Here is a 20,362-nt window from a genome sequence, read left to right on the forward strand (position 1 = left end):
AGTAGTGAAGTGAGGGTCTCAGGAATGAATTGCACAGGCGGCAGAAGAAGAATTGAGGGTAAATAATAAAGAAAAAACGATATAATTTTTTATTTTAACAAGTCACGTGCAAGTCACGTGTAAGTCAACGCCGGCAAAATGAGTCAACTATCGGAATCCGGCTAAAGGTGGTCTTTCGCAAAAATATTTATAAATCGGGTTTCTTCTCGCAATTTTTTTTTTAAAAGGTGGTTTCTCGCAAAATTTCTATTATAAAAGGTGGTTTTTAACAAATTTGCCTAAATACTAATTAACTTTGAGCGATACGCAGAGTTGAATGACTGTCGCAAAAAAATGTGCATTCCTTAGTGCGTGTTGTACGCTCAAGTCTCGTAATTTTTGATTCAACCATTTTGATTCGCAAGTTAAAGCCGACATCACAACAAAACAATTTGTTCTTCTTGATTTTTAGAGACGCTGGAGAAAAACCAAGCATCACAAACCGTCATGTCAAATTTGTAATAGGACAACTAACCAAATATGAATCACACCAACCTTCTAATTTCAAAGTGCATCAGATATGAGAAGAATGACTTGTCTTGTACCTATCGTTGGAAAGCTCTTTAAGCCTACTTTCTAGCCGAATCAAAATCGTCTCATTCCGATCTGTAGAACTTGAGATATCATCAAAAGAGTGAATGATTGTCCGTTTTGATGCTTAGAAAAATAACGTTTAGCTTCGTTGTTGACTCAAAAGCTATCCCGAGAGACATGTAATGAGCCTCGAGTCAACATCTCATTCGTTCATCATCCAAATCAACTTTGAACACTTCGAAAGCATCCAAATGACCGTAAAATCACATGAAATATTAAAGAAAACACGAACGGCGCATAATAGAGTACAATAACAACAACTTATGTAAATGTGACTCTAAATGCAACTAAAATGAGACGAATGCCTAAAAATGCAACCTAAGTGCGCCTAAAATACCCTATACAAATATGATTTATCTATTACGTTAAGGGATAAAAACCCTCATCACACTATAGCAAATCATTTCCCGAAAAGATGTCTACACAAAGAGTAGACTTTTCTTTCTTTTTTGGGAAAAGGAAAAGTACATAAAGTTGGGATAACTAGAAGCAGAATTGGAAGTGTATAATAAAATTGCACCTGTGGGCTTCCATTAACACTATTATTTAAATTTACACAGGAATCTGGTTTGTCCATCATCGTTTTTGCAGCATGATGGTCTTATCACTGTCACAGTTGCATATTTGCAGCCCACTGCATGCCCTGGTATACTAGTAAGTACTAACCTGTATACAATTAATGATTTCTACCTGATATACTTCTCAAAAGAAGGTTAAGAGCAAAGTTTCTATATTTAAACATAAATCACATGAAACTGGGATTAGCTTTGATCCTCTCATCAACTCCAAACAACGCTATTACGATTATCTCCACGATAACTGCTAAAATCTGCACTTTTAGACGATTTCCCCGCTGATTCAGCCCCCATTAACTCACTGCCATGAGTTGGCATTGATGCAGAAATACGTTTCCTTTTCAACTTTCTCTGCGACATGTCTTCCTTTTTGTCAACAAATGACCAGAATGTCTTCAGACGTGCAGACCGAGAGTTGCCCTGGACTGAAGGCTCTGAGTGTTGAGGCAAATGATGCTGGTGGAACTTGTAGAGCATTAAGGAGAAGTATATGATAAGAGACATGATACAAGCAACACCACATATAAGGAATAGGCCAACGAAGTTGTCTAGCTTAAGCTGTTCAGAGTCGCTTACAGCCTGTGATTGACAAGCATTCTTTTTCTTGAGCCAAAGCTCGGTAATATTTTGTAGGCTGCCATTCTCTGATAGCTGGAGAAGGGCCGTTGACATGTCAAGGGCTAATGGAGAATCTCTCTTAAAAGCCTGAGAAACAAATAGAGTCAGCCTGTGTCAGTAAAGACTTAAAAGACAATTTCCAAGAGATTGTTAGCAACAACATTTGTGGTGTACGAGTAATTACTAAGTCTAATCACCACAATTAATTACTTATAGCTCTTGGTTAGTGATACTTACAAATCCCCAACCACTCTTGGTGAATTCCTGGCCTGCAACAGCAAACTGGCAGTAACTTGAAAGAAAAAGATCGACATACGGCTGTTCATCAACCACAGCAGCAACTCTTCCTGTTTTGAGAGCGAAAGCATATTCTTCTGGGGAGTTTAGAGGCTTAAGCCTTGATCTGGGAATATTAAGTTCCTCATTGAGATAGTTTTCTGCATAAGACCCTACTTGGTATCCTATAGGTGCAGTGCTAGTAATCAATGAGTCGATTCCTTTTATTGAAGATGTTAGCTGTTGGACGGTCAGGAATGAAGTCAAACTAGCTGTATAACTTGACTGGATGATCAACACAACAAATAGCCATATGACAAGAACCATCCGACCAAGTGTGCTCACAGTGTTTTCTCCTGAAAGTTCAAAATATATCAACAAAGATCAGAAAATTATGACAAATACAAATCCAAAACAGATATGGAGTATTCAGAAAGATTGATTAGAATAAACTTACTGTGGGCAAAAAACAGGGTTGAGAAACTAAACCTGAAAATTTGAGAAGAAAATAACGAGTGTGAGCCATCATAAAGTGAAGAGCACAATACAAAACTGTAAGTGGTTGTTTGGTTCATATAGATTTAAATAAGAAGCTGAAGTTCCTGGGAAGTTGAAATCGTTGATATTGTTTGGTTGACAAAAACACAAGAAATTCAACTTCCTGAGAAGCAACTTCCCATGCAGTGTATGATACTTCATACAAACCACATAACCACTTAGCATCTGTCTTCATAATGCACAATCGTGAAATATGACTTACCATAGAATTGTCATAATCTGTTTACCAGGAGGCCCACGAAACTCGTCATTTAATCTATGTTCTAGGATCCAAATAACTGCCCCGACTACGAGAAAAAAAACAGCTGTCACCGCCCACATGAGTGGTGTAAAGGGCCTCAAGAAAGCCCAAGCATTAGAGGTTATCTTTTTAACCGGGGCTACTACGACCAACCCTGAATCTGCATATGGCTGAGTGAAGTCTACAATCATCGTGCGGTTGGTCACAATTGCAATGTCTCCCACAGCAGCATCAAATTCCTAAAACATCATCGACACCATTATAACCTTTCTCTGATAAGTACTCCCTCTGTCCCTTATTGTTTGCTCCATGATCCAAATGTTCTTTATTAAGAAATGGGTGAGTGGAATTAAGAAGAGACAAAAGTGGTGGGGCAAATGTATTTTATGTGGGAGTAAAGTTGTGGTCCCAGGATCAGTTATAGTGAAGGGGCAATCTTTTGGGGACGGCTTAGAATGGCAAATGGGGCAAACAAATAGGGACAGAGGGAGTAACAGAAATAAGACGTAAAATGTTTATACTTACACCCGTTGAAATCCTAGTCACGAGTTCACTATAACTGGGATTTTTACGCCCATCTCCGAAAAATATGAATTCATACGGAACTGCATACGGGAGCAACTTCACAGCGGCTTCAAAAACATCGATGCAATATCCACGAATAGCATGAGTTTGATTGTCTTGATAAACAAATTCAGTAAAGCTGACCCTGCGAGGAATCCCAACCCTTAATTTTCTCCCATCTCGAGGGAAAACCCATCCACGAGGCTGCTTCTTAGTTCCTCCAGGCCACACAACACTGTACAGCTTCTGACTGGCACCTGAACGGTTCTGCGGACTTTCACGAAGTATCTCTGGTGCTAAAACAGACAACCCAGAATAATTTGACCAATACCCAATCTGCTTCATTTGCCTACCAACTATGTTAATGACATCAAAAGAAGGGTTAACCAAAGTTCTGTCTGGATTGTACCAAATAGGGCCTGTGAGACCTGTCATATTGGTTTCCAGTATCAACTTAAGCAATTCACTTCCTCCGTCAAAGATACTCAAAGCACTTAAATTCATACTTCCTCCTCCAACAGCAGTTAAGGTCGGATCATTTGAAAAGGAAATATTGTTGCCTTGAAGTAGAAATACATTAAGAGCACGGGCAAGTAACCAAACAGTGTCATAGGCATACAACCCATAAACATTCAATCCAGTTGAGCCTTTGCTCAAGTTTTTCCACCTAGCAATAAATTCCTTTTTCCTTTTTGAGTCAGGAGTATGGGGCCGAAGTGTGATTACCCCCTGAGTCTTTTTGTAAATATCTGGATCTGGATTATAATCTAAATTGGCAGGCAACCATGCAGTAGCTATCCAAACATACCCTTCTCCTGTCATGCCAAGCTGCTCAGCTGCCTCGAGAATGATTGGACCGTAAGTAACCATGGTATGAACAACAAGCACCCTTGATTCCATATTCTTCACCTTTGCTAGTTCCTGTTTCACTACACTAAAATTTCCTCTGATATCAGGGGGTAGAACTGCCTTATAAGAGATCTTGCCACGCCTCTCTGCAAGCTTGTCACCTAATGCAGTGATGCCATTCCGACTCTGCTCATCATCAGTAAAGATGGCTATTACCTGGGTCCAACGAAAGTAGCTTACAATTTCCGCAATGGCAGCCATCTGAAACAGATCATTGGGGGCAGTTTGGAAAAAGTAGGGATATTGGATAGGTGATAATGTAGGATCAAGGGCAGTGAATGACAATAGTGGAACATGGAGTTCATTTGCTAGGTGAGAAAGTACGTGTGCCATTATGGATGTCTGAGGGCCAATAATAGCAACAGTATCCATCTCCATGAACTGCAATGCTGTGATCAATGAAGAAATTTAAATAACAAGCTTTAAAAATCTCATACAATACATGTTAATGCTTGTTTGACATAGTCCCGGGCTTCGGGGGAAGGGAGAAGTGGAGAAGGATATGAGAATTCCAAACTGAAACATATGCCTACAAGACACAAGTTCTCTAATTTTCTGACCCAAAAAAACCTCTAACGGGAATAAATGATGTCAACGGGTATGAATTTGTATGTAATTTTGTAAGGAAAATCAATATTCATTCTCATGGTAAATTGGTAATGCTAGTTCACTCAAAATTATCTATTTTTCTTTATAAATTTTCATTACCATCCATTACCATTTGGGGAATGTTATCAGGTGGGAACGGAAATTTATGAAAAAAAACACCAAGATGAGACAAAATTTCATTACCATGGACATCATGATGCTATTTTCTTGCCAAATTACACTTAGATTTATTTCCATTTCCACCATTTACCACCATTTATTACCGACTACCAAACGGGCCGTAAGTTCCCTCCCAATCAAGATACCTCCAAGTTCTCTAATTTTCCGACCCAAAGGAACTTCTACGTTCCCTCCTAATCAAGATCTATACCATTTTTTTCATCCATTTCCCTCAGTATCTCCTTGGGTAAAATAGAGAATAAACAAAAGGGGAAGCCTAGAAAAATAGGTGGCACATATTACATATTTATATTATGCTACGGAGTATGATTTAAAAACCAAAATTTAAAATACAACTTAGATGCATTTACAGGAGTTTACCTCCCATGATGCTGAGAAATCCATTATAATTTGAATCCTGAATATGGAGAGACAGGGTATGACCACCAAGTATGCTGGGATCAGAATTTATATCATCCACAGCAGCCTTCATCCCGATCTCCGAAACCTTACCATTGACCGTGCCAAGAGTAAATATAGCACCGATGTTCACTGTATCAGACCCAGAAGTGTGTTCCAAGAACATCGTACTACAAAGAACTACCAACCATGGCACGATATGAACCACTTCCATGGTGGAATTAGATAGGAGACTGACCTTCACAGTGGTACAAGTACTCTCAATAAGCCTTTGTTATAAAATAACAATACTATCATGCTTAGGAATCAGCTTCCTTCTTCCCTCAGTCACTATAGTTCCAATTAAAATAAGAAAAGTAAAGTAGGGGTAAGCAAATTAACATATAAAATTGACAAATTTGCAACAAAGCATTTGAAAATCGGATTTTCTCAGTTATGATAAAAGGAACTAGAATCTAAGGAAACACCAAAGTTAGGGTCACTAAAAGCAGGACAACAACATATGAACTTGGCAAATCAATACTCGATATTGTAAAGTTCGAAAAGCAGAAAGCAAATTACAGCTGAGATTATGCTAAAACTGTAAGCAAGAAAAGCCTATTTGAAGCTTAAAAGAATTCTTGTAAACAGAAGTTTAGCACTGTAGTGTAGTACACTTAAAAAAAGTCTCACAATATTGCTTAACCCAATAATAATAATCAAGAAATGGCCATTTGAAGTTTTTATAGTCAGATAAAATTGCTTAAAAAAAAGACATAGAAGCTTATTGAACCCAGGAAAATAGAGACCTGAAAATAACAGGAAGATGATGTTGTTGAATTTCAGCTAAAGCTCATATGTCCACCACTTCTGGGTTACAACCCAGAGTACAATTACTTAATTTTTGGAGAGTGGCCACATAATTTAAAAGTGAAAATTTGCCCTTTTCCAAAATAAGGTGGCGGCAAAATAGGGACACAAGTACACACAACAACCATAAACAAGTAAATTAATGAAATTAGGGGGAAATTAATGGTACTTTAATGAAATAAAAGATGAACAATAAGAAGATAAAGAGGGGAAAAAACTCACGAGAGAAAGGAAAAGCTGAAAGCTTCGTTCAGCTTCTTCACATGAGAAGCAAGAATCCACCATTAAATTCAGAAAGTGGCAATTTTTCTAGAGAGAAAGAGAACCCACCAAGTTGAATTGACTTTTCCTTTAATTTTCAATTAAAATTTTAAAAATACAAGACTTTAATATGGTAATGGTTAGGATAAGCTGAAAATCTGGGAGGGATTTAGGAGAGAGAAAAACAAAAAAATGATGCAGTTTGTTCAAATTATTGCAAGAGCACAAACAGCATAAGAACAACATGTCTGTAACTGGTAGTTGTTGGTTTTTGTTATGAACCTGGGAAATGAAAATGAAGGGTGGGAGAGTGGGGACATTGGAGCATTTGAAAGTGCATATCTACATCACTTCCAAATATTCCACAGATGTTTCCTAGGGTGATCAATTAGGGATTTAGGGTCCGTTCTTACCGACTATATTCCCAGAAAAATAAGTACAGATAAATTAAGAATCCGTTAAAAAAAAAAAAATTTAAGAGCGGGTGGGGAGATTCAAATCTGAGACCTAATGTACACATATCCTTAGTTTTAACCACTAGGCTAAGACATCCATTTACTCCGAACCGTATCAACCCATGACCCGTTTATTCCAAACCGTTTCAACAATGACCCTTTTAATTCCAAACCAGTTTCGACCAGAACCCGTTTAACTCAAACCGTTCACGACCCATAAGAGAACATTAATTATGTTGCACTACCAATTAAGCGTATGACTATTAGTTATACAGTGTACTTGTACTTCATGTCTCCCTTTATATACTCTGCTCAAATGAAACTTGTAATTGAGGTAGATGGTTTAGTTCAACTAATTAAGCGTTTACTTGTAAAATTGATAAATATTTTGACTCATGGATATGTCATTTGATCATAAGTTGTAAATATTTTGACTCATGGTTATCATCATCAATCCATAAGTTATTACTCCTCTGTATTTATTTAAGGGATACACTTGTCTTTTTCGTCCGTATTTATTTAAGAGATACACTTGTCATTTTTAGTAACTTATCAACCCCACCATCTAATTAAATAATCTATCTACACTCCACTCCCACCCCATAAAATGACATAGTTCCCACTTGTTTTACTTATTAAAATATTTACCCAACCCCACTTGTTTTATTACTTTATTTCATTCAATTCTTCTTCTTAATACCCCTTGCCCGACCAAGTGTATATCTTAAATAAATACGGAGGGAGTATTAATTTGTTAAATTAATCACATGTGGACGTATACTTTTTATTTCGATACAAATTATACACGGTAACTATAATTTTATTAGTTCATTAATAAATGTTTCGTTAATACGACGTAATAAACTTTATTAGTTATTAGTTCATCGTTATCGTTATCGATAACCCGCTACCTTGTATTCGAATAACCCGATCCGATAATAACCCGAACCGATATAAAATTGATTATGATGTAACCCGACTAAATCCGTTTCAATCCGTCCCGTGTTAGTCCTTTACCCGATTAATCCGATCCGATATGGATCCGCCCCGATATGAGCACGAACCCGTTATAGTCCGTCTAAACCCGTTAACAATCCGTCATGTTCCAATCCGATCTGAACCAACCCGATCCGATATGAACCCGTGCATAAAAAATCCGACCCGACCCGAGCCGATCTCATCCGTTAAGTTTTCAATCCGATCCAACCCGTTAGCCAAATTAATCTGTTCAACCCGATCCGTTTCAACCCGGATCCGATGAGTCCAACCCAAACCCGATCCATTGATCCGATTTGACACCCCTAATCCTTATCAAACAATTTAAATATCCAAATTTGGACTAGTAGTTTTAAATGCTCCCTCCGCTTTTTTACTTGCATCACTTTGACTTTGTTACTGTTCGTATACTAAGTTTGACTTGAACTTTTTACTAATTTAGAGTAATCAAATGTTATTATGTAAAATGTTGTTGGATTAGTCACAATATACATTTTCATAATATTAACTTTTTTAATTTTTACAAATAGAAATTTAGAGATATTTAATGGTCAAATGATGCATTTGGCAAGTGTGCCTCTCCGAGTGAAAAACAGAGGAAGTACAAAATATGTGCCCGTAATTAATGTTTCCACTCTAGAAAATTCCCTTGTTGATGTTTTTGATACAACATTAATCGTTAATCATAATTGTCAATATGTCGTTTCCGACATTCCTTAATTTCCAGGAAAAGATCAAACATGCACTATGTTGCGGGAGAGAGGGGACATTTATTATTATGCTCTAATAAGACCAAGGGCGTGTTCAGCGGCAGCGTTTGAGATAACGAGTAAGTTTTTACCTATTTAAAATGCTACTTATAAAATATGCAAGTGTTTGGTATGGTAGCGGGTGAGGTAGCGCTTAACGATAGAGTTAGCGGTTGGGTAACTTTTGTCAAACGTTAAAAATAGTAGCATTTGAAGGTAGCGGTTAGTGTATGATAAAATTATAATAAAGTTTTAAACAAAATATATAACTTTTATTGTATTTTGCAATCTCAACCGCTACTTTTACCAAACACTCATACGGAGTACTAATTACCCGCTACTATGACAGCTAACCGTTACCCACTACTCCGTACTATAGACAGCTAGCCGATACTACAACAACTATCCGCGACTCAACAGCTAAACGCTACCCGCTACCGCTAGTTTCTCCGAACAGGGCCTAAGACATTACTCCGTTTATTGTCATATGGGTTTAAGGTAAAATCTCATTTAGTTTTGCAAAGTGAATTCTCTCTCTTGATGACGGATAAGGTTCGATAACCATTTCCCTCTGAAATGACAGGTCCATTTGAGCCTGATGGTGATTGACAAGGATGGTCTGATTTTTGTATCCCAAGCGTAAAGATTTGTCACTATACCAAAAATATCATAACGTCATGTGAGTAGGGATGTCAGTGGGGCGGGTTTCGCGGGAGACCTGCCCCGCATCCGCCCCAAGTAGGCGGGGATGGAGGTAGGTTTGGCGGGTGATGGGGCGGGGATGGGTATAAAATTCGTACCCGCCATGGGTGATGGGGCGGGTGTGGATTTTGTGTTGAACCCACCCCATCCCCGCCCGCCCCGCCCCATCCCCACTCGCCCCGCCCCATCCCCACTCGCCCCGCTTCATACCCGCCATGGGTGATGGGGTGAGTTTGGATTAATTTGCATATTTAGGTGATAATATAAATTTATGTGAGAATTTTTATGTTTTTTGTTTGGATTTTTTTTTTGTTATGACGAGTATTTTTTTCGAGTATATAGGTTACTTTAGTTTTAAGGTATTTTTTTCTATAGTTAACTTTAATTACTCTGATATATGGCAAATGTTTGCTAAATAAGAAAAATTAGGCGGGTATTAGCGCGGATATGAAGCGGGGATAAGACGGGATTGATACACAGTTGGGTGGCGGGGCGGGGATGGATTTTAGCTTACACCCGTTGGGGCGGGGATGGGGATGAATTTTGTACCCGCCATGGGTGATGGGGCGGGGATGGGGATGAAAATTTTAGGTGGGGATGGGGATGGAGGGACCTACATCCGCATCCGCCCCGCCCCATTGACATCCCTACATGTGAGCCATCTAATGTGGGGGAGGAGGGAAGCTGATACATATACCCCCTGGATATCAAATAGTAACATATCCTGGATTCTCATTGGTTGTTTTCACATAAGCAACTCAACATGGGATTAAAATTTAAATCTAAAATACCAACTCCACATGGAATTTAAAATTTTAAACCAATCACAACCAAGTGTATTATACCAAAGGGGTATATGTAGCGTGGGAGGAGCACTTGGGAAGTGGGGATGTTATCTTCTTATTTCTTAACCTTAATATTTGCTGAATTTAGTCAATCCTCAATTCTTACTTTTTGAAAACTGCTTCTGAAAAATGCACCACTGCAGCACTTCTCCATTGATTCAATTTATCTTTTTAAATACGGATTTTTCATGAAATACCCCTCAATTTTCACGAAATTCACCAAATGCCCCTCAACTTTCAGAAATTCACCAAATACCCCTCACCTTTAATATAATACCCAAACTACCCTTACTAATGACACGCCGTTAGTCCGCCGTTAGCCTACTTTTCTAATTCACCAAATGCCCCTACAATGTAACTTATTTCACCAAATACCCCTATTTTAAAATATAATTCACCAAATTCCCAAATGTAAAAATTACCTTTTTAAAGCCCAACGGCTAGTTTTTTTGGATTGAAAAATAGCCGTAGCTTATTGTTTTAGTATAAATAACCCTGTTCTGAGTGTTTATTTAGTCACCAAATTGTTTTGTTGTAGTTTCATCTCAGTTTTGTGTCATGAGTTATCATTCAAAATCATCATCCACACATAATGAGTCTATTACCTCTTGTTTTGCATGAATATAAGTTAAAATCACTACTCAAGGAAAGGAAAGGAAAGGAAAGGAAAAAAGGGCCTCCATATTGCAGATAACCAATTGATATTACACTCTATTACCTCTAGTAATGGAGTATCATATTCCTGTTATCCAAGCACATAAGTGGGAAGAAAGTCATGTTCTTAATTTCGTTTCGTGGCCTCAAATAACCGTGAACCAAACACGCATCAAACTCATTAAGTGGTGTTAGTCTTTTGAGTAGAGTTTCATTTGGTTGGTCTTTTATTTTAGAGACATTCTCTTAATTGTATCGCTCTTTTCATATGCCACTCTATAAGAAATGTAAATAAGTAAATTGAGGCATTATATATTTGTATCAAGTGTATTGCTTGCATATACAAAGTACCAAGTAGTACTTGGCCTAACCTAGTTGTTGAGATTGTATCTTACAACCTCAAAGTTGTATTTTGGGGGTGAGGATTCCCTTCCCTTGAGTATCCTCTTATACTCAAGGGGCTTACTTATTAACTCGGGCCGAATAGTTCTAAACTGTAACATACCATTGCCACAGTATCTATCATCACACTGCCTTATATCTTCCATAGTCTCAACTCTCAAATGACTGGAAAGTTTTGGTGACTAAAACAATAAGCTACGGCTATTTTTCAATCCCAAAAAAATAGCCATTGGGCTTTAAAAAGGTAATTTTTACATTTGGGCATTTGGTAAATTATATTTTAAAATAGGGGTATTTGGTGAAATAAGTTACATTGTAGGGGCATTTGGTGAATTAGAAAAGTAGGCTAACGGCGGACTAACGGCGGACTAACGGCGCGTCATTAGTAAGGGTAGTTTGGGTATTATATTAAAGGTGAGGGGCATTTGGTGAATTTCTGAAAGTTGAGGGGCATTTGGTGAATTTCGTGAAAATTGAGGGGTATTTCATGAAAAATCGGTTTTAAATACTATAGAATAGAATATTACAACTTTTGTAGAAAGTATGATGATGAATTCCATTGAGCAAAGATGATAATCTTAATTACAAAAGATGTACTGTAGTTATAATTACAAAATATTAAACGTACTTAATGCTGCCTATAATCATTAAAATGTGCAATGGGCATGACTATAGTTGAGCAATGAGCATCAAAAGGCGTCACCTCCGCCTTCAAATATTTCAGAAGCTTACTACAAAATTCTTTTGTACCGATCCAGTTGCCAAAATCAAAACGCTGCAAACAAAAAACGAATTAGCTCCATATATATTTTGGCGTTGTGAGTTTGTGAAATAAAATCCACATACTGAAGCTAAGACGACAACACATGTATTCTGCAAAATTTAATTTAAACGTCTCTTATGGTTTCAGATGACCTTATTCCACTCTATGAATATTGCATGAGCATACAGATCGATATTGGATGGACAAATGAGAATAAAATATCTAGGCTCCGTTTGTTTTGATGTAAAACGTTTTCAGTGCAAAATGATTTTCCAAAGGAAAACACAATTCCAAACTAGTTTTCATTTGTTTGGTTCCTTAAAAGAAAATAGGAGAAGATGGTGAAGATTGAGGGGAAGAAGAGAGATAGGTAAGGAGGAAAGGTAGAAAAGGGGTTTCCCTCCCTTTATAATGGAAAAAGTTTTTTCACTTTTGAGGGAGTTATGGAAAATTGTTTGTTTTCCTTCCCTTGTCAGACCAAACAACGTAAAGTGATTGTAACGGGAAAAATCGTTTTCCATGAAAATGTTTTACCCCCTACCAAACGGAGCCTTAGTGCTTCAAGCTTCACAGAGACAAGTTAGCATGCATTGTACTAAGTACTAACCTGTATGTTAGGTGTGGCCAGACTCCAGAGTCTAGCTTTATGCTGAAGGAATCTACCAATGATCATCACAGCTTAGCTACACAGGTGAAGATGACAAAACGAAACTCTCAGTAGCTAGCTAGTAACCAAATAGAACATGGCTTCAGAAAAAAAGAAGAAGTAATGACTAGCAGACTATGAGCATGCTTAAGAAAAGTCCACGTGGATTTTTCTAATCAGTTCTTTTACAACTGTGAGCATACTTAAACAAGGATATCTTGATCTTAATATCCTTGCACTGTTGCACATAGGAAAAGAAAAGATGATTAAACAAAACAAAAACAAATTCATAACTTTTAAGCTTTGTAGTATTAAACATTACATACGAAGTAGTAAAAAAATTGAGTCCCAGAATATTGAGTATCCATTAAAAGAAAAGAAAAGATGATCATAGTGGTCAGCAGCCGTTTTTATAGAAGTACTGAAGATAGAACCAAAACTAGCACAGAGGACAGCAAAATGTTCTGGACCTCTTGCAAGAGACTGACTACATTACAGGTGTTTTGAAAGATGGATGTGTAAACAAAGTTAAAAGGTGACTTGATATTCAGCTTTTAGATAAAAGCTCTCGATAAATTAATCTAATAAGAAACTGAAGGAAAAAATTAACGAAAGCAAAGGTTTTAGAACTCGTGTGAGAGAAATTTGAAGGTGTATTATTTTCCACATATTGAATAAGGCAAGAAATAGACTGTAGATGATTGTATTCTTTTAGTAGCAGTACCTTACCAAAACTGAGTTGCTCATTTCCTCTTCAAAACTGAGTTTCTTGAAGCATATATAAAGAGTATACATATCCATCAGGTGATTCTCAGAGTAATGCCTAAACTGGTTATGAACATTACGATTTGTGTCATTAAGTGATACTTTTACATGACAAAATCAATTATCCTCTGCAAGAACAGGGTCATCTGGACTCACCCCCTGCTCCCCACACATACTTACATACACACACTATATCTCCTTCAGATCATCCATAAGGAACACATCATCAATATCGAGCTGGATATTCTTAACCTGGAGGGTGATAAGTTTTTTAGAGAGGTAAAACTTAAAAGACACCGAGAAGCTATCTCTGATGGAGAAAATGTGACCGGCTACAAAAGCCCCCATTGAGAATAATCAACTAACCTATCAAAGAGAATTAAAAGGACAAGTAATTCAGTTTTTGGTATTATGACAGGATATGAATACTGTGTCATTTGTGTATGCTGATCAGCCATACTCCATAAACTGACAACATGACGACAAGTTGTGAGAAGTTGAGGAAGGGATATTACGGAGTAAATTTAAGATAGCAACACATTTCCAAAAAACAAAACAAAAAAAACTGAAATAGCAGCCTGTTTTATTCACCTTATTATCACTTACTTCAGGAAAAACAAGTTCATATAAGATAAGTTCAAGGAAAACAAGGGCTACCCAAGGACAGTTTATAACTAAAATAAGTTCTAATAAGTTCAGAAAAGTGAAAATCAGGTGATAGAACACACCCTCATTCTACTCTTCGAAAATTAGGTCCCTCAAATGTACAACAATCACATAAAAGAAATCAACTATAATTGTTATAGAACTATTAGAACTGGAAAAGATAAACTTATAAAATGTGTAGATCAAACAGTTACGCATCATGTGAACAGCATACTCTGTACTCTAAAAAAAAAGTGCAGTCACATGAAGACTACCTGATGAACTAAAATGTCTAAAAAACTTGCATGATTGATAGATGTCTTAGCAACAGATTGTAAAATGAACTATTGTAACCAGTGCGCCAGAAATAAGCAAAGCTAGAAGAGAGTCAGTTTGACCTTATTTGTGAAACAGCCGACAAAAAAGTAACAAGAAGTGAAGACAGAAAACATGAAATTTGCATCATGACAGATGAAAAGACTGAGACTTAAATTGGAGAGCAGCCACAAATCAATTAAAACAGAACTTCCCAAGAACACCTAACCTTACCTCACAGAAATTTGCATGATGTTTTCCCGTATATATGGAAACCGGAGATCCATAGAAGTTCGCTCAGGGACATGACATTGAAAACTCCAACAGTCATTGAACGGTTTGAACCATGTCAATACCTGAACATTATGGAGATATATCAGGATATATAGGTAGTATTTTCAGGAAAACAAGTCAAAGCAAAAAGATAGTACTCCACCAAGAAATACTAACTACATTTTCCCCAAATCTCATAATCAAATATTAAAATTAATATCCAGACAGCCCTTTAATTACGAATAGGATAATAGTTTTCTTATACACCAATGTTGGACTACAATTGTGATCCATGATGCCTTCTATATGTTCATGTCATGACTAGCAAGCAAAAGTCAAAAGAGTTGTTACATGGCTCTATTACAGATATGGACATGGTAAAGTAACGATAACTTGATCTCAACTTCCTTCCCTGTACTTGTGAAGTGCACAACCACATCCCAGCAAAGGATGAAGTAACATTCGGGTTATGAACATGACTCGTCATTCAATCAAAGACTTAACAAACGTACGCCAGCAACAAGATGGAGTGACTTCTAGAAAACCAAACTTCATTAAATCTCTTTATTCTCTTACACCTTATTTTAATACTAGGTAAAACTTGCTGGCGGATGTAAAACATAGCTACTTCGGATAACATATCTTTTAGATAATAAATTCATTAAAAAGAAATATGGACACGCTACCCAAAGTATAGGGACGGCAACTATGAAACTGAAAAGATATCCCCCCACCTCCCCAACAAAAAATTTAAGCATTTAGTATATGTAAGTTATTAACCTGTAATTATATCACCAAAAAGAGTTTGACCTGACTAAAAAGTACACATTTGCTTCACAAATCAAGATGTGATGAATGGAGTGTGCAACTGTGTAATTACTCACCCTATTTCCACGTAAGGGATGTGTTGAATTTTGGGCCAGTCTTCCCCATGGGGTTCTTTGCATCTATCTTCTAGGTCTCCACAATCAGCTATTTCAAGCTTTTGAAGGGAAGTGAGGTTTTGCATTGCTTCTGGAAGTGATTTCAGGGCACTGCAATAATTGATTGATAAGGATTGAAGAGATGATAAGCAGCCTAACCATTTTGGCAGGGCATTCATACTAGGACACCAAAAAAGTCGGAGGCTTTTGAGGGAGTTCAAGTATTGACACCCCTTGGGAAGACTCATCATCTTTCCAGCAAATTCAAATGTCAGGGAACGGAGGCTTTGATTAAGGGATTTCCATGGCGTGCTGTCATCATCACCTTCGTCTTCAAAGATGCTCAGATTGGTGCTGTCAAATTTAAGTGACTCCAAGGCAGTGAGATGCTCCAACCCTCCTCCTCCTCCTCCTCCAGAAAGTCTCCTCAGATTGTAGCAATGCCCAATTGTAAGGCTTCGCAGGGAAGAGCAACGGTGGAATATCTCCCCAACTTCTGATAAACTCTTCACCTCTTTGGATATTATGTGGAGGGAAGTAAGATATGGCAGGGGTATTGATTTGAGGTAACCCATTATGTTATCAGATTTCACCCTCCTCAATCTGACGCTATCTTGTGAATTTCGAGCAGTGTCATCTCCTATATATTCTGGTATTATTTGCAATGTGTTATTGTTCCTATGCAACTCCAAATCTTCTAGGCTTGGACAAGAAGGAAATGCGGTCAAGTTAGGGCAAAACACAACTTTCAATTGAGAGAGACAGGAAAATCTCCTTCTCCTACTAAAGAGATGATCATCATCAACAACTACAAGCCCGTCCTGTCTCGACCATCCTTTCAAACTCCTGAGAGAGTTAATTTCAAGAAGTTCAAGGGAGGGGAAAAATGTTGTCAACTCTGCTGACTCACAATCACTTGTATTCTCCATATACTCCAACATATACAAATCTTCAAGTACCAATGATTTCAGATAAGGCAGTTTACTCAGCGATGGTATCTGCTCCAAATTACCACAATATCTAAGCTCAATCTTGACAAGCTGTGGTAGAGAGAATGCCCAATTGTCCACTGTTTTTCCCCACCTTGGTATCGTCTCACCACTATACCTCCACAAAATGAAACCCTTGAGATTTGAATGTGGCTTCAGCTTTTCTATTACAGTCTCAGGGTCTACACAACCATCATTATCAAATTCAATTTTAACCTCCGTGAGATTCTCCATGCTCTTCAAATATCCTCCTTCTATGTCATCTATGTCTTCCATATTTCTATAATCTTCACCGATTTTGATATAGATACAGCCTTTTAAGTTGGTGAGGGCTTTTAGGTCTTTGAGCTCTCCATTACATTGACTCTCAGTTGAATTTCTCTTACCCTTACCCACCACAAAAAATGGCAGCACTCTTAGACTAGTCAACTTATTCATTCCTAAAGGCATACAAATCAACTTATCACAATATTCTAAATCCAAATGCCTAAGTTTAACCAATTTGCTAAAATCTTTTGGCAACTTCCTCAAATTTTGGCAATGACTTAAAATTAATGTTTGTAAATTATGAAGTTTAACAACTGAATCAAAGAGTGCAACATCTTTATTCCAGGACAGGTTAAGATACCTTAAATGCAATAGCTTACCTATTGAACGAGGTAAACTTGAAGCCAAAGTTGAAGTGTACGTCAAGTCCAATACCCTTAGACACATCCAGCTATCTAATTGTGTATCCACAAGCGGTTTTCTAGGAAGCCAACAAATAAAAGAACGGATTTTACTCTTAAAGAGAGAGTTTTCTGGACATGTCTCACCAACACAACAAACATGTCGGATTTTGTCTCCTAAGTTGTTTGCATTAGAATTCACCACACGTATTTCCTCCCTCCCTACTTCGTGAGCGACATCATGCATCAAGTCATGGATTTTCACTGACTGGACAACACCAAATTCATTTTTCTTTACATCTTGAAAGAAACATCTCTTTAACAAAATTAAAAAAAATTCTTCCGCGGCATCTTCAATGGTTTGACCTCCCTCTAATCCCACAACATATCCTTGGGCGATCCAAAGGCTAATCAACATCTTCCTCTCTATCTCAGTGTCCTTTGGAAATAAAGCACTGTAGCTAAAACAACTTTTTAACGAGGATTCAAGATTGTGGTAACTAAGCTTTAGTATAGACATGATCTTGTTTTCACCTTTGCCGATTTCAATCAGTTGACTCTCTTCAAATGACCTCCACTTACTTATGTCCTGACCAAATAAAAGAGTTCCTAGCACCTTTATGGCAAGAGGGATGTTATGACATTTTTCAACAATCTTCTTCCCAATCTCTACTAGTTTAAGATGGTTCACGTCTTCCTCCCCTTTGTCATATGCTGCCATCTCAAACAAGCGCCAAGAATCATCTCGGGACAATCCTTCCAACTTATAAGTATGTTTACTCCCTATGACAGTCGATGTCATCTCTGAACGTGTGGTAACTAACACCCTACTCCCCTCTTGACCTAACATTAAGAATTTTTTCAAATTAAGCCACTCCTCACGATCCTCATTCCATACATCATCAAGAACAAGAAAAAACTTCTTTGCCCTTAATTTCTCTTGAAATTGTTTTTGCACCAATTCCATTGTTGACAAACTATCCGGATTCGGCTTCTCACGAGTAACTAATTCTAAAATCTTACATAGGATTGATTTAACATCAAATTGAATCCCATCTTGATCAGAGACACAAACCCACAACCTTAAATTTGGATCAGGAAACTGTTTCTCAACTTCTTTATCATTATAAACAAGTTGAGCAAGAGTTGTCTTCCCCAACCCTCCTACTCCCACAATAGTAACAAAACGAAAATCATCACTAATATTAGGATTTAGCAATAAATCTATGACAGATTTTCTATCATCATCCCTCCCAACAATATCATTTGCATCTAAGAATGAATAAGTTTCCTCTCTCCTTCTACTTACAGGTTTATAATCAACACTAAACCCAAAATTCTGATGGTTTCCGACAATAGAATCCATCTGTTTCTTAATTCCCTTAACCCGGCGAGACAATGTGTAAGCTTGACGCACCCCCTTTATCTCAGAAGAAAAGAAAAGGAATTTACCATTCTTGTTGCGGCCGAGCAGCTTCAATTCCGCAAGAGTGAGGAACTCGTCGAACAAATCATCAGCATCATAAACAGCAGCTTTGAGCTCTTCAATGTATCCGCGCGCTTCGTGGGAGAGATCCCGCTTGGATTCAGCATCAAGGAGGACGTTCTTGATGGCGGAGACAGTTTTGTTTAGATCTGCAAGTTCAGATTCGTAGCCCCATGTATTACATATCTCTTTGATGAGTGCAGACCCAGTAACTTCAATGAGCTTTGCAGTTATGGAGATTCCGAGCTCGGCCATTGTGTTTTTAGTGTGATAACGGATGAACTGAAGGGGAAAACAAGGAAAGATTGTAAGGAGCAGGCTATACTGGATTACTAGTTAGGCATTTTGATCATCATTTTCTCGAACACATGGTGTGCATTCCCCTGGAGTGTTCCTGTATTCAAGTTCTTTTTCTTCTTCTTCTTCTTCTTCTTCTTATCCTTATTCCAATATCCCTCGCCCCTAACGGATAATCGGCGGGTGATTCCAAATCAATAACTACTTCGTATTGACTCGACTGGTTTTGGAAAACCTCGGCTAAGCACATGAGCATGAGCTCAAGCAACAAGCAACAAGCAACAAGCAACAAGCTGAGATTAAGTTGGTGGAGAACTTACTGGAGCTTTTCCGAGTTTATCTCGGAGATAAACACAATAAGTAAATCAAGTGGCAACTTTGGTAAATAAAAGAAATAGTAAGGGCATTAGTCTCTCCTTCTACTCTGACCTTCTAACAGCGCATTTTAGCAATCAGGGTAGTCCAGTAATCGGATCGGGTTTTCCGAGGTGGGTTTTGATGTAGTTCGTCCGTACCACACTTACGCGCCGTCGGGGAAGGCATTGGGTGCGGCAGTTTTTGCGAATTATGGGAGGCGCTGGGGGTGAATGTTAGTGGACGTGTGATGGTGGTTAGGAGAGGTGAGGGGATGTCGAGAGGAGGTGCGGTGAGGGCGGCGGTGCTAACGTACAGTGAAAGGGAGTATGTCAAGGGGTTGGAGAGAGGGACAGTGATGAAGGGTTTGGGGGGACCCACTAACTCTTGGTTTGGTGAGTATTTCTGACATTGAGGGCTCTACTCTTTTGAATTATAGAGTATTTACATCAAATAATTGACAGTCACTTAATAAAAGTATACAGTCAAGTAGGTCCTAATAATAGTCTTATTACAACATTATACAACTATAATCTTAAAATATACAGTCACCTAATTTTTTTTAAACTGACATTTACTATTATATCCCTTGATTTACTTGTTTCGTTTATCTCTGAGATAAACTCGGAATTTCTCAACTTACTGATCCATAGATTTTTTTTCTTCGTAATCAAATGACTAGTGGACAGGTGGACCCCCAACAACCAGTAGGTTTCTTCTCGTTTTATAGTTTCTGCGTAGACCGTATCACTACCTCATCATC

General features: G+C 37.8%; 2 protein-coding genes across 5 annotated transcripts; both read right to left on the reverse strand.

Annotated features, from left to right (window-relative positions):
• Window positions 1–1,135: 1,135 nt before the first annotated feature.
• Window positions 1,136–7,019, reverse strand: LOC110786651 (glutamate receptor 3.2-like). Of its 2 annotated transcripts, none has more exons than XM_056842894.1 (7): window positions 6,634–7,019; window positions 5,524–5,800; window positions 3,427–4,763; window positions 2,863–3,140; window positions 2,560–2,591; window positions 2,064–2,458; window positions 1,136–1,913 (listed from the first exon to the last, which is right to left on the reverse strand). In XM_056842894.1, the coding sequence occupies exons 1-7, from the start codon at window positions 6,694–6,696 to the stop codon at window positions 1,413–1,415; spliced, it is 2,883 nt and encodes a 960-aa protein (XP_056698872.1). In that variant the 5' UTR covers window positions 6,697–7,019; the 3' UTR covers window positions 1,136–1,412. The 2 variants fall into 2 exon arrangements, with proteins under 2 accessions (XP_056698872.1, XP_056698873.1); XM_056842895.1 differs by lacking the exon at window positions 6,634–7,019 and adding an exon at window positions 6,351–6,537 and having other exon boundaries at window positions 5,524–5,892.
• A 4,986-nt stretch (window positions 7,020–12,005) lies between these two features.
• LOC110786652 (putative disease resistance protein RGA4) lies at window positions 12,006–20,027 on the reverse strand. 3 transcript variants are annotated; one of them, XM_021991218.2, is made up of 5 exons: window positions 15,767–20,027; window positions 14,844–14,965; window positions 13,609–14,015; window positions 12,846–12,921; window positions 12,006–12,250 (listed from the first exon to the last, which is right to left on the reverse strand). In XM_021991218.2, the coding sequence occupies exons 1-2, from the start codon at window positions 19,201–19,203 to the stop codon at window positions 14,959–14,961; spliced, it is 3,444 nt and encodes a 1,147-aa protein (XP_021846910.1). In that variant the 5' UTR covers window positions 19,204–20,027; the 3' UTR covers window positions 12,006–12,250; window positions 12,846–12,921; window positions 13,609–14,015; window positions 14,844–14,958. The 3 variants fall into 3 exon arrangements, with proteins under 3 accessions (XP_021846910.1, XP_021846909.1, XP_056698877.1); XM_021991217.2 differs by lacking the exon at window positions 13,609–14,015; XM_056842899.1 differs by lacking the exon at window positions 13,609–14,015 and having other exon boundaries at window positions 12,846–12,963.
• Between the last annotated feature and the right edge of the window lie 335 nt (window positions 20,028–20,362).

The sequence above is a fragment of the Spinacia oleracea genome, chromosome 4 (assembly GCF_020520425.1).
Source record: "Spinacia oleracea cultivar Varoflay chromosome 4, BTI_SOV_V1, whole genome shotgun sequence".
In the NCBI taxonomy this organism is placed as follows: Eukaryota; Viridiplantae; Streptophyta; class Magnoliopsida; order Caryophyllales; family Amaranthaceae; genus Spinacia; species Spinacia oleracea.